The 12,688-nt window shown below is 38.9% G+C and overlaps 1 protein-coding gene across 1 annotated transcript in view; it reads right to left on the bottom strand.

Moving 5' to 3' along the window:
- Positions 1–12,688, bottom strand: part of Gda (guanine deaminase) — a 75,882-nt gene that overhangs the window by 24,354 nt on the left and 38,840 nt on the right. Inside the window, exons 3-6 of the mRNA XM_048351766.1 lie at positions 11,292–11,463; positions 3,753–3,840; positions 1,714–1,819; positions 737–764 (exon numbers count right to left, since the gene is read on the bottom strand). Coding sequence (XP_048207723.1) covers positions 737–764; positions 1,714–1,819; positions 3,753–3,840; positions 11,292–11,463 — 394 coding nt within the window. The remainder of the gene's footprint in view (positions 1–736; positions 765–1,713; positions 1,820–3,752; positions 3,841–11,291; positions 11,464–12,688) is intronic.

The following is a 12,688-nucleotide window of genomic DNA, read 5'->3' on the forward strand; positions in this document are numbered from 1 at the left end:
GACAATGGGAAAGCTGCCTTGAGATGATGAGTCTCAAATGGGCAGTGATTAGGATTTTAATATTGTTTGGTTCTTATTCGCCTAAGCTCATGTGTTGAAGGCTTAGTCCTCAGCTGATGACATGATTGGGAGGTGGTGGAAACTTTGGAGGTAGGGCCTAGTTGGAGGTCACAGGTCACTGTGCGTGTGTCCTTGAAGGGTATATTTTGTGCTTGGCCCCATCCTTTCTTTCTCTTTCTTTGCTTCTTGGCCACAACAGGCAAGCAGCTCTCTTCTGACCTACACTTTTACCATCACATTAAGTAGCCATGGGTTAAAGCTTTGAAATTGTGAGCTAAAATAAACCCTTCCTGCTTTCAAGTTGTTTACTGTACCTATAGGATGAGTAGGCTCAGGGATCTTTTGTCCAATTCAATTAATTTGATTGCAAACCTTATTAACTAAGCATATAAATGAATACATATATCAAATATCACACTGAATATTTACAATCTTCATGGGTTAGATAACTCTGTGTGTGTGTGCGCGCGCGTGCGTGCTGTTTTTTAATGACTGACTCCTCTGAGCTGACTTGATTGTTCCCCTGTGACAACAATTTAAGCTTCCAGGAAAATACTTTTCATGCATGGAATAAGCCAAAGGTACATAGACTAATCTCTATCAAATCACTTAAATAACAAATCCCACAACTAACAAAAATACATTCCCAATGCAAACCTGGAACAAATTTACTTACATTTCTTTGAAGCATTTCTGACACAAATCTGAAATGAAGCAACAGATGGCAAATCAGAATATTGAATATTTTTCAAATACGTGTTTGGAAAGGATGAAAATATGATCCTTACATGTCCTGATTTCCGTGCAAACATTTCTAATGCTGCACGTGTTTCACCATCACTAATTAAAGATTAACAAGTAGTAATTACTCTGCCTTCTCATTTCTTGCCAAAGATGGAGTACAAAACCACAGTACAAAGACAGAGTACAAAATCAGTTTGGGCTTCTATACAGTATATCCCATGTACCTAAGTTGTGAAACTAACTTAAGCTCCATTTGGAGGAATAAATGCAATATGTTGTGTTACACAGATATTAGAAGCATAAAGTCCTGTGCACCTGGAAGTATTTAAAACCACAAAGTAGATGCTTCTTATTTCCCTAAAGAGGCAGTTGCTGTTTTTCACAGTATAACCATTGATTTCCAAGGGCAGAGTCCAGCTTTGTGCTCATAAAGTCAGTAGATTGCTCTGTCAAGCATTGTACCACAATGTACTGCGTCACCAGAAGCTCAAAGGCACAGGACCACAGGAACATGCACTGGAAGCTCCACAGCCATGAGCCCAAGTAAGCTTTTGCAAGTCAGTAATCTCTGGTATTTGATTAGAGTAATGGAGAGGTGACTAATGTTGTGGGCAAGTCATTTGGTCAGTACCAGAATCAATGCTCTTGCCATAAAAAAGAGGCGCCTAAGGGAGATTTGTATGTGGGATAAGTCCAGCACTACAGAGGAAAGCATTTGGTAAACCATTATGCATGACCAACAATTTGGAAGGATTCACTACAGACTACTTGTAGACACTGTATTAAAAAGGATACTTGCAGATCCCAAATAGATCATAACTATATGTGGTTTTCTCTCTCCATAACAAACTCTATCAATCAATGCAGACGATTCCCACTAAAAGACATAAAGCTGCCTGGGCAATTTACCTCTCTGTCTCCTTAATTGATTCCTCAGTGGACTCCTTATATTCGGGGACTGTGTCATTCAAATCCATGCATACTTTGCCAACAAAAGCCCGCTGACCAAATTTATCTGCAAAGCATACAGAACAAGAATCTGAAGACATGCGTTTCCCCCCACAAATAATAAATTCCATGAACTTTCTAGAATCACTCAGAAGTTAAAATCATTGATAATAGAGATGAATATCCATCAACACAGCCCGAAGAGTAACAAAACAAAACCTTACTCACTTTGAGTAATAGTTTAATGATTTGTTCAGTTTTTCCATTTCTTGTTCATTTTGTCTATATTTTTCCTGATATAACTGCATTTGTTCTTATTTTATCACATGGTAAAGCAAAGAACAGCCTCAGATCCTAAGGACATTCCCTACTAATCTCTACCTTGACACTATTTCTTCTCCTCTTTCCTTCTCTGTGTCCAAACTCACAACTTTCTTCTCTCTTACTCAACCAACATCCTTGGAGTAAGTCTCTCTCTTCTCTTTCTCTCTCTATAAAATATAATATAACATATAATAATATATAATGATTTCTTCTATATAAAGCACAACATCATTAAGAACATGGATACTAGCTTCTGATGGTGAAGTTGATTTCTTGTCCCTCTAGTTATGCCAGGATGTCCTATTATTTACTTCAAGACTTGATCTATATGTTTCCAGGGTCTCCTCCTATGTGCAGGTTTATGAAAACTATGCACAATGATATGAGAAAGGCACTATTGCTCTCATGTGTAGCCATAGGAATATTACTATCTTTGGGGAATTACACTGAATGTTCCTGACAGATTTCAGCCCTGAGGAACCTGGTCTTCATCAAAAATGTTGGAAGAATTCTATTTCAGCATACAAAGTTGGAGCTACATAGGGCAATGTTAATTCTTTTTACAATATCATCATAAACTTCCCATAAATATTTCTCCCTCTCTTGTTCCACCATAGTTTATCTTAATACCTGGCCATGAGACTGATTTTCCTTGAAGTCACTTTTATGCTGTCACTGACTTGGCTCAAAGCCTTCTTCCAGTCTTTGATGCATATTCAACCTCCTCCACAATTGGAACCTTCTCCCTCACTCTTCCCCCACCCTACCATGCAAGAATCCATTCCTCCATAAAACATTATATTCCCTGCTTCCTCTGTCCATAATGGGCATTTCTGTTCCCCTTCCTCTGCCCATCTCATTCCTTTGTCTTGGAGACATTGCAACCTCTCCCCTACTCTATTTTCCCTCCGTATCAAAGGCCTTTCCATAATGTCTTCCCAAAGGATGGAGTCCTGGATTTCCTTTGTCTCTAAAAACTGAAATGTTTATTTTGTATCATCTCTCTCTTGGCCATCAGTAGTGTAATAAGTGCAGTGGCCATGGTATTTGCCAAGCACCCCCTATGCGAGAAGCACTATGCTTGGTACAAGTTTTGGAGTCATTAACCTAAAGCCATGTCTCAGCTCTGCTTGCAATGTATAAACTTCTCTGAGGATCAGTTCATCCATTTATACTATAAGGAAACCAATAACTATCTCAGAGGACTATTTTGAGCTGAGTTGATCCATGCAGACACCTAGCAACATCATCTACATGTTACTAAAATTATTCATCAATGTAAGTATTCAGTCTGGCTCAAGGACAAGAAATGATTTTCTGTTCCATGGTGCCCCCAGCATCTACACAGCCTACTGTGTGGAGCCAACAGCCAATAATTATCATATAACAAATTCTGCTGCAACTAGAATGGATAAATATGCACTTTAAGAAGCCCCAAATTAATACATCATTTGGGAAACTGAAATGATACAGAAATAATGGAATTATTTAAGCAATCAAAAACATTTCAGGGCCAAAGATATATATAGGCACAAAACTATTTGTAAAAAAAAAAATGCCATGTGAAAGTTCTCGCAATTAAAAAGGCAGGACTGCCTATCACATTTAAGTTGTTGCCAGGCATAATGTGCTGTCTTTGCTCGATATACCCATAAATCCTACTTTCATCAGCTCACCTGTAATTTCCGCAAGGAGCAGAGATGAGTCAGTGTGAATTGTTCCAAAGTAACAAGCTGTGGTTGTTCCATTCTTTAGAGTTCTCCTCTAAAAATAAATCACAAAAACCCGGAATCGCATGTGCTCAGCAAAGTCACATGGCCTAGACAGATGAAAATAGAATTCTAGTTTTTAATTTTAAAATGTGCTTATTTAAAGGTACCCCATCTTGATATGGAACATACTTTAAGTAAATGGCAAAGTATTTATAGTCCAAAAGTGTGAGCTACAGGAGAAGCTGATACTTGGTTTCCTAGATTCATATACAGTTCTTATTTCAGAATTCATAAAATGTGATACTAATGAATTCCTTGCTTCTTAAGATTCTTTAAGGTTATCCAAGTCTTATTGCATCTGGGAATGCACAAATGATAACAAATGAGATTTTTTTCCTTCTATTACAAAGTAAAATTATTCAGCCAGACTTCCAGTTCAACATGCAGATTGATAACATGCATTTATGTGCTATTCTTTAGTAAATTTCCATTAATATAACAGTAAAAGAACACAAAATTTATTAACCTGCCAGGATATTAGAGAAGACAGGAGTGGAGAAAACATTTCAACCTATCCTTGAATGATTAAAAAAATACTTTTAAAAAGCATGGGCAGTACATTAAAACCACTTGGAAAGGAGGTGGGAAGTATTATGTGTGCTTGCAAAGGATGGGCTGAAGGTCTGTGCATAGATAATTAAGTAATTGTATCCTTCTCCTTCCTGTTGAAGTCACTCAACCTCCCAACCTGTCCCATGAAGGGAAGAGAGACAATCGGTAGAAAATGGATAACATTTAGAGGGCACACGTCCTCAAAAACACAGAGTGAATGACAGGTTTTATGGGAGGTCTGGCTCATGTCCCGGGCCCTCATTCATCCCGAGAGGACTACACATTTACCTCCACCATTCCCTTCTTAGAGAAAAGGAAAGGCCAGGAGCAGGCTCTCCTCGCTGTCACCCTGGAGGCCTGCTCACTGCCTCCAGAATTCCCCCTATGTTGGGGTTTGCCAGTCTGCCAACACTAATCTACATGGGCAGGAGTTTTGCAGACACAGCAGCTCTTGCTTGTGTTTTACTTGTGCTTATCTATGTGGCTTTATGAAAGGTGCCAGACTTTTTCTGCATCACTTTCCTCCTTTGTGAGATAAGAGGACTTTCTTGACCAGAACAGGAGTCAGAAGTCCAGTTGTTGGCAGGAACAAAACAGGAATGAAGATAACAGAGAACCAAAGGTCTTACCTTCCAAACCTCTTGGCTTCAATCATCTACTGAAATGAAGTCAGTGAGATTCCCATGACATCAGTTAGTCCCAAAGGCCCAAAGACTTTGAAATTTTGGATTGACATATCAATCTCCACCCCCCCCCCTTTTTTTTGTCAGTCTTGAGACCTGTTGCTCAAGGCTAGCACTCTACCACTTTGAGCCACAGCAGGACTTTGCTTTTTCTGGTGGTTAATTGTAGATAAGAGTCTAATAGACTTTCCTGCCAGGTCTGACTTCAAAACACAATCCTCAGATCTCAGCCTCCTGAGTAGCTAGAATTATAGGCATGAGCCACAGGTGCCAGGCAATCTTTCCAAATTTATGACACTGTACATACACATGAAATAAAATATCCCTGCCTGTCAGTAGAGGATCCTTAGAACTTCAAAGCTCCAGTAGGATCACAGATCCAGGTGAAGAACAAATACCATAGCAATGATTTTGATCTCCAGAAGCTAGAAACGTGTCTGCATCCTAGTGTGTGCCCTGTACTTAGTGTGTACTAAGGAAGCAGAACTACTACAACAAAAGTACACAGGAAATTAACAATAATTAACCTTAGAAGACTAGAGGAGGAACAAACTAACCTATGTAAGAATGAATTAATGATTTGCTAAATTGGGCCATTACATTATGTTTGATGTGACAAGAAAGAAAAGTGCAGGGAAATTAAATATAATTCAGAAGTGTTAATATCTTCTTAATATCGTCTTATGAACAGCAATAATTGATTGGAGGGAAATTGACTATATTAAAAAAAATACCAAGTGTTGGCAGAAGAAATACACAGTTGTTGAAGATAGAAATTGGTACAACCACTACAGACACCATCAAAATATCTTGGGAAAAAATTACAAGTGCAACTATCACCTTACCATAGCAGTCCCACATCTGAGCATCTGTCCACAGGAAATGAAACCAGCATCCCCAAAAGACACCTATGTTGTCATGTCCTTTGCAGCATTCTTCTCAATAGCTCAGACTTAGACTCCCTGTAAATGCCTGCTAACAGGTGAACTGAGGAACCAATGGTAGTTCAGTTGCACAGTGGAGTGGTAGCAAGTCTTAAAAAGAAAAGGAATCCTGCCATGTACAATGACATGGATAAACCTTGAGAACACTATCTGGAGGAAAATAACTACATGACACCATATTTGTGAGGAAATTAGTCAGACTCACAGAAACACAGAATAGAATGGTGGCTACCAGGGACTGTCAGAGAGGAAGAAGGAGTTGGCCAGAGGCACAAAGCTTCTGTTGTACACAAGAATTCCATTTGGACATCTTCATAGCATGTGCTCGTAGTGAACAGTACGATACCACTGTGGCTTTCTTGGTAAAGGTTCTAACCGCCAAACAATTAAAAAATAAAGGATTTGGTGCAGGGAGGGAGTTGGAGAGGGGGAAAAGTGGCATAAAAATCAAGGAGGAGGCAATAAGTTTAATAAGAAATATACTCACTGCCTTACATATGAAACTGTAACCCCTCTGTACATCCCTTTGACAATATATAAATTAATTAATTAAAAAAATAAAGGAGCAAGAAGAAAGTCTTGATGATCTATATTATATATGTACATCATTATATATAATATATCCATTATATAATATATCAATAATGTAGTATATAAGTATTATAATATATTAATATTATAACATATTAATAAGAATGCTTAATATATTATATAATTTGATAAATTTCACCAACAGAATTGACATATATGTATGCCAATCAGACTGTCCAATAAGGTGGTAAGATAAAAGGAATTGAAGAGAAAATATGGCAGAACAGTAAATTAGCCAAGAAAGCATGAGGGTCAGGTTGTCATAACCTCAGTAGATGGTGGCAGGTAAATAATTTCAACAGACTTCTCCTGACAGCTACATCTTGATTTAAGAATAAGAACAAAATGGAATCAGTTTTGGTGATCCAAGGGGTTAGAGCATTCATCTCTCACCTTCTCTGAAATTACAGTCAGAAACTATACCTCAACACATGATATAGGCATCCAAGTTGCAAAAGTAAAAGTAAAACTCATTGTTAATCAAGTGCAGATATCAACAAGTAACAAATTTGAGTTGGATTATATTAAATACACATCCTTAAACAAATTTTAAGTTAAGTATACATAGTGAAAAATTAAACTAGCTAGCCTAGTACCCATAGGTACACCTATAATCCCAGCTACTCAAGGGGATGAAGTCTGAAGATGACAGTTTGAAGGAAGACAAATTTGTGAGATTCATCTCTAATTCACCAGTGGGAGAAAAAAAAAAGCTAGAAGTGGAGGTGTGGATAGAGAGGTAGAGTGCCAGCCATAAGCAAAAATGCTCTCAAGTGTAAGGCCCTGAGTACAAGCCCCAGTACTAGAACAAAACAAAAATTGAGACGATAGAAGGAACAAGTACATGAAGGTTCTTGGCTTGTCATATAGAAAAATATAGAGGAAGTGTCAATAATGCAACACTTTTTAACAATTTAACCTCAGAAATATATAGAAAGCATCATAACAACAGAGAAAATGTATACTCTATAAAATTTACAGAGTAAACAAAAAAATCAACCTCTTACTAAGTCAAACAATAAATCTCTATGTCCATGAAAAAGAATCACACAAGTTAGGCTTATTAACCAGAATGCAATAAAACTGAAAATTAAAGCTATAATCCCCAATTTTAAACACCTTCCTGAATGGCAGAATGGCAATGGACATATATAAAATATATTGTTTGGCAATGGGAATGTATAGAATACACAAACACACACAAAAAAAAGAAAGAAAGAAGATAGTTCAGGGCCGGTAGCTTAAAGTGGTAGAGTACTTAAGTTTTAATTTAAGGACTTGATATGTTTTTAGAAATAGTTGTAGCCTTCCATCATTGAAATAAGTGGCTCAGTCCACTACCTGGGAAAATATTTGCATTACTTTGTCTTAACACATTCATGGGGGACCTTTTTCTCCAATCCTCTGTAATTTTGGAAAATACTTGAACTTTCTGGTCTTCTTCATTAATTTCATTCTGATTTGAAATTCAATCTATCATTCCATTTGCACTGGTTAGGAAATATTCTAGGATTTGTTTCCTGACATTTTTTTCTTCATACTCTTAGGAGATGTTTCCTAATTTACACAGAACTATTGACAGATTAATGATCAGTGCCATAATCTGTGGAGCAAGATTGTTTTCTAGGAGAGAAAATACAAACAATGCACTTGCTTTTATTCATGGATACTTCCTTTGTACCCCTTTGCACCACCACAGGAGACCTTCAGCCGAGAGTTGTGATCTAGTGAGCAAATTGCAGCTTTATTTAATGGATGTCATCAACACCCACATTGGTCCAGCCAATAATGGGCTTGCTCATATCCAGGATGTGTGTCCTGAAGTTGCTTGTCAGGAGTGAAATTGATTTTGTACTAAAGTCTCTCATATAAGAAGTATTTGTGGTTATTCCTTGAAGGATATATATATATATATATTTCATATTCCTTATATGTATTTCATATTCCTTGGTATTCTGTCTCTCTAATCTGATATAGTTGGGTGGAGTCTTGTTATGTAATCCAGACTGGCCTCAAACACTTGTGATCCTCCTCCTGCCTCAGCTTCTCAATTGCTGGGATCACTGACCAATGGCTGGGGATACCCAGCCATTTGAATATTTTCTTGAAATTATAGCATCTTTACAGATATATAGATATATCATTCATCCACACTAAATAACATTGGAATTGATTTCTTACATTTCAACATTAGGAATAAATGTGATGTATCTCAACATATGTGGTCATAACCATCATATGCACAGTGTGATTCCAATATCTGATTTGCCTCTCTGGATGAAGCCAAATTGTGACACACTTTTCACAAGAGCTCGGATACAACAAACCTCTGAGGTGTGCAATGACTTCTTGGTTTTACTTTTTCCATTTGGCTTTCTTCCTTGGCTGTGACTTGGTAACTCATTTTCTTTTGTTGTGTACTATGAGATTTTAAGCTATATCAAGTCCATTTTTAGAACAATGTGAAGTATAAATAAATGGTGAGAAGAAAGATTTGGTGTGGTTAGCACAATTCATTGACACAATGCCCCAGCAACTTCATACATAGTTTTTAATTCTTCAGTTTTTCTGCTATCGTGTGGGTGCATGGTGAATCTGTGAGACCCACGCTTACACTGAATTTATAATTAAGCAAGACAAATGGATAAATGATAGCATTCTTTTAGGCAGGAATGATTTATGAGCAGGGAAATTGGTGGACAAGGTCAGTCTCTGTATAAGTCTTGTAAGACAGTCACCACCAGACAGTCAACACCTCGCAAGGAAAACTACCAGTGGGTCTAACAAAAATCCAGCCATGTACAGCTGGACCAAGTATGGTGAATGGCCTGAGGCAGAGGTCAGATTTAAAAGGCACTTGCATCCAGTCACTGGTGGCTTACACCTGTAATCTTTGCTACTGAGGAGGCTGGGATTTGAGGATCATGGTCAGAAGCCAGTCTGAGCAAGAAAGTTTCTGAGACTCTTATTTCCAACGAACCACTAAAAAGCTAGAAGTAGAGTAGTAGCTTGAGTGGTACCGCATCCATCTGGAGCAGAAAAAGCTAAAGGACAGAGTTTAGGCCCTGATTAAGTCCCAGTTGTCACTAAAAAAATAAAAAGGCAACTGAAACTCTAATTTCTAAATTTGAGTGCATGGTTGGAGTAGAAATAAAGGAAATGATGTTCATGAAAGAGTACAAGAAAGGACTTTTTCAGAGCCTTTGGTGGGTAGCAGGTCAGTATAGCAAACCTGTGTTCAGTGACCTAGCCCTAGAGCTCCCTCTTGTGGTGTCAATATTCAAGTCATATTCCTGCCAGATACTGAAATATGGGACTATCCTATTTTTTTTTCCTCTATGCAAACCTAATGCAATATTGATCCAATGAGAATTTTAAATTTAAATTTGAAGTTTCCTCAAGCATTAAAAAAACACATATGTGAAGCTTTACCGTGTGCTTGATACTATTTTTTTTTTTTTTTTTGGCCAGTACTGGGCCTTGGACTCAGGGCCTGAGCACTGTCCCTGGCATCCTTTTGCTCAAGGCTAGCACTCTGCCACTTGAGCCACAGCGCCACTTCTGGCCGTTTTCTGTATATGTGGTGCTGGGGAATCGAACCCAGGGCCTCATGTATACGAGGCAAGCTCTCTTGCCACTAGGCCATATCCCCAGCCCTGCTTGATACTATTTTAAGAACCTTTCAAATACTAACTTGCTAAATTATAACAATCCTATGGAACAGGTACTATCATGATGTCTGGGTTGTTGTTGGTTTTTATTTTTTTTTGCAATAGAAAGTGAGTCACAGAACTTTCCAAAGGTCATACAGCTACTCCTTATGGTTCTCAGAGCAGCATTAGGGATTGGCAAGAAGAAAGGAATTCACATATGCACTCAAATTTGATCATGTAAAACCCTAGGAGTGATGTGGAGACTACCAGACTGTGGACACAAGAAATTAGATTCAAATTCTCTCTTTGCCACTGTTACAGTGAAGTGGTTACAGACTTGGTGGATTATGAAAGAACCCACTGGTAACTCACACCTATAATCTTAGCTACCCAGAAGGCAGAGATCTGAGGATGGTGGTTTGAAGCCTAGGAAGAAAAAGTCTATGACATGCTTATCTCCAATGAACCACTCAAAAGCCAGAAGTGGAGCTGTGGCTTGAGTGGTAGAGTGCTAGCCTTCACAGAAATGCTTGGGGACAGCTCTCAGGCCCTGAGTTCAAGCCCCTGGATCAGTGAAAAAAAAAAGTTACAATGGGACACAAGAGCCTTACTGTTTATGCTTTGTAACTTCAATCTAGTCCTAGAAACTGTTTGTACAGATGATTGAGCAAAAGACTGGGGAATGGGCTCAGAGATAGAGTGTGTGTCTAGGATATGCAAAGCACTGGGTTTCACTGTTGGAGGAGAGGAGAGGAAGAAGGAGGGAGGGAGGGGAAAGGAGGGGAGAGGGAAAGGGGACGGGGAGGGGGAGGGAGAAGGGGAGGAAAAGGAGAGGGGAGGAGAGGAGAGAAGAGGAAGGGAGAAGAGAGGAGAGGACTGGACTTTGTCAGACTTGCTGTAATCCAAGCCCTAGGAAGGCAGAAACAGGAGGATCACTAGTTCAAGGGCAGCCTGAACTATATAGCAATGTTCTACCTCAAACAAAACAAAAGCATAATACAATCACCACAGGATACTTACAACAACTCTAGTGTAGACTTCTTCAGCAAGGTCAATACTTTGGAACCTGTGTTCTGTAGGAAACGTGTAGTTGGCCAGCCACTCCAAAAGTGGCAGGTCTACATTGCTTCCAGCAAAGGAATACTGCGGAGCATGGATGTGTGTGTCAACCAGCCCGGGCATGAAGAACTCACTGGAAATTAAGATGAGATGAAGAGCATTTAACAACATTTTTAGTCCTTTCTCTATTTTTTTAAATCACATTTTATTGTCTATCCTGCACAGGATTGTAACTGATACAACTGAGCAACTGTAGTTTCTCTAGTATTAAGTGGTCAGGGCCTAAGAATGGAAAGCTGATTCCAAGAGCTACAGAGCCCAAGTTGCAACAGCAGCTGTGGGGTTAATCAGAGATGGTGAAGGAAGAAAAGGCACAGAAGCAAGTAGAAACAGGCAGCTGTGGCAGAGACAGGAGGGACACTATGATCTAATCCTATGACTGTCTCATAAAGACAAAAGGGAAGAGAGGTTTACAAAGCTTGTAGAATCATGCAGGGGGAAATACACACAATTCACTATGGGTGACTGAAAAGGGAGCAGCTGCGATTTTAGGATCATACTTTTCTTGATCTTGCAAAAAAAAAATCTAGTCCGTCCTTAAGTGCTTAGAGAGCTGAGCTCTAAAGTAGAAGAACAAAGAACAAACTTGAGCTACTTCATGACACAAATGGGAACACAAAAGAACACAAATGGGTCATTTGTGTGATTGGTTGAGTGAAGATGGGGACATGACCACCATTCATTCACCCTTCCTTTCTCATTCCCCCTTTTTGTTCCTTTATTTCTTCCTTTATCCCTCCTCCCCTTTCTCCTCTTCCTCCCTCTCTCTTTTCTTCCTCAATTTCTCTTTCTCCCCTTCCCTGGCACCTTACCCTCCCTCCCTCTTCCCCACCCCCTAGCTTTCTTTCCACTTCTCATCACCCTCCATCTCGATCTTCTTCCTTTTCTTTCCTTTCCTCTCCTCTCCTCTCCTCTTCTCTTCTCTCATCTCTTTTCCTTTCCTTTCCTTTTCTTGTTTTTCTTTTCTTTTCTTTCCTCATGAGAGAGTCACTTTATAAATCCCAGGCTGGCCTTGAACTCATGATCCTTCAGTTTCTGCCTCTCAAGTGCTAGAATTATATGTGCATAGCACCACAGTTGACTCAGAGTTTGTGTTTCTGATTAGTCTTCCTGCCTTCCTCAGCCATCACTTAGTATTGATATTTCTAGTCTTTCTTATACTTAGAAGTCCTAAAAGGGAAAATTTTAGTTTTTCAGGAGCACTGTGGCCAGAAGTAAGGTAGGCCAATATTAGCAGACACATAAAATTATTCTCATGAGCCATCTTTTTTACCAGTGTGCATTTAGTGTATTAAACT

Source organism: Perognathus longimembris, chromosome 1 (assembly GCF_023159225.1).
Source record: "Perognathus longimembris pacificus isolate PPM17 chromosome 1, ASM2315922v1, whole genome shotgun sequence".
Lineage (NCBI taxonomy): Eukaryota > Metazoa > Chordata > Mammalia > Rodentia > Heteromyidae > Perognathus > Perognathus longimembris.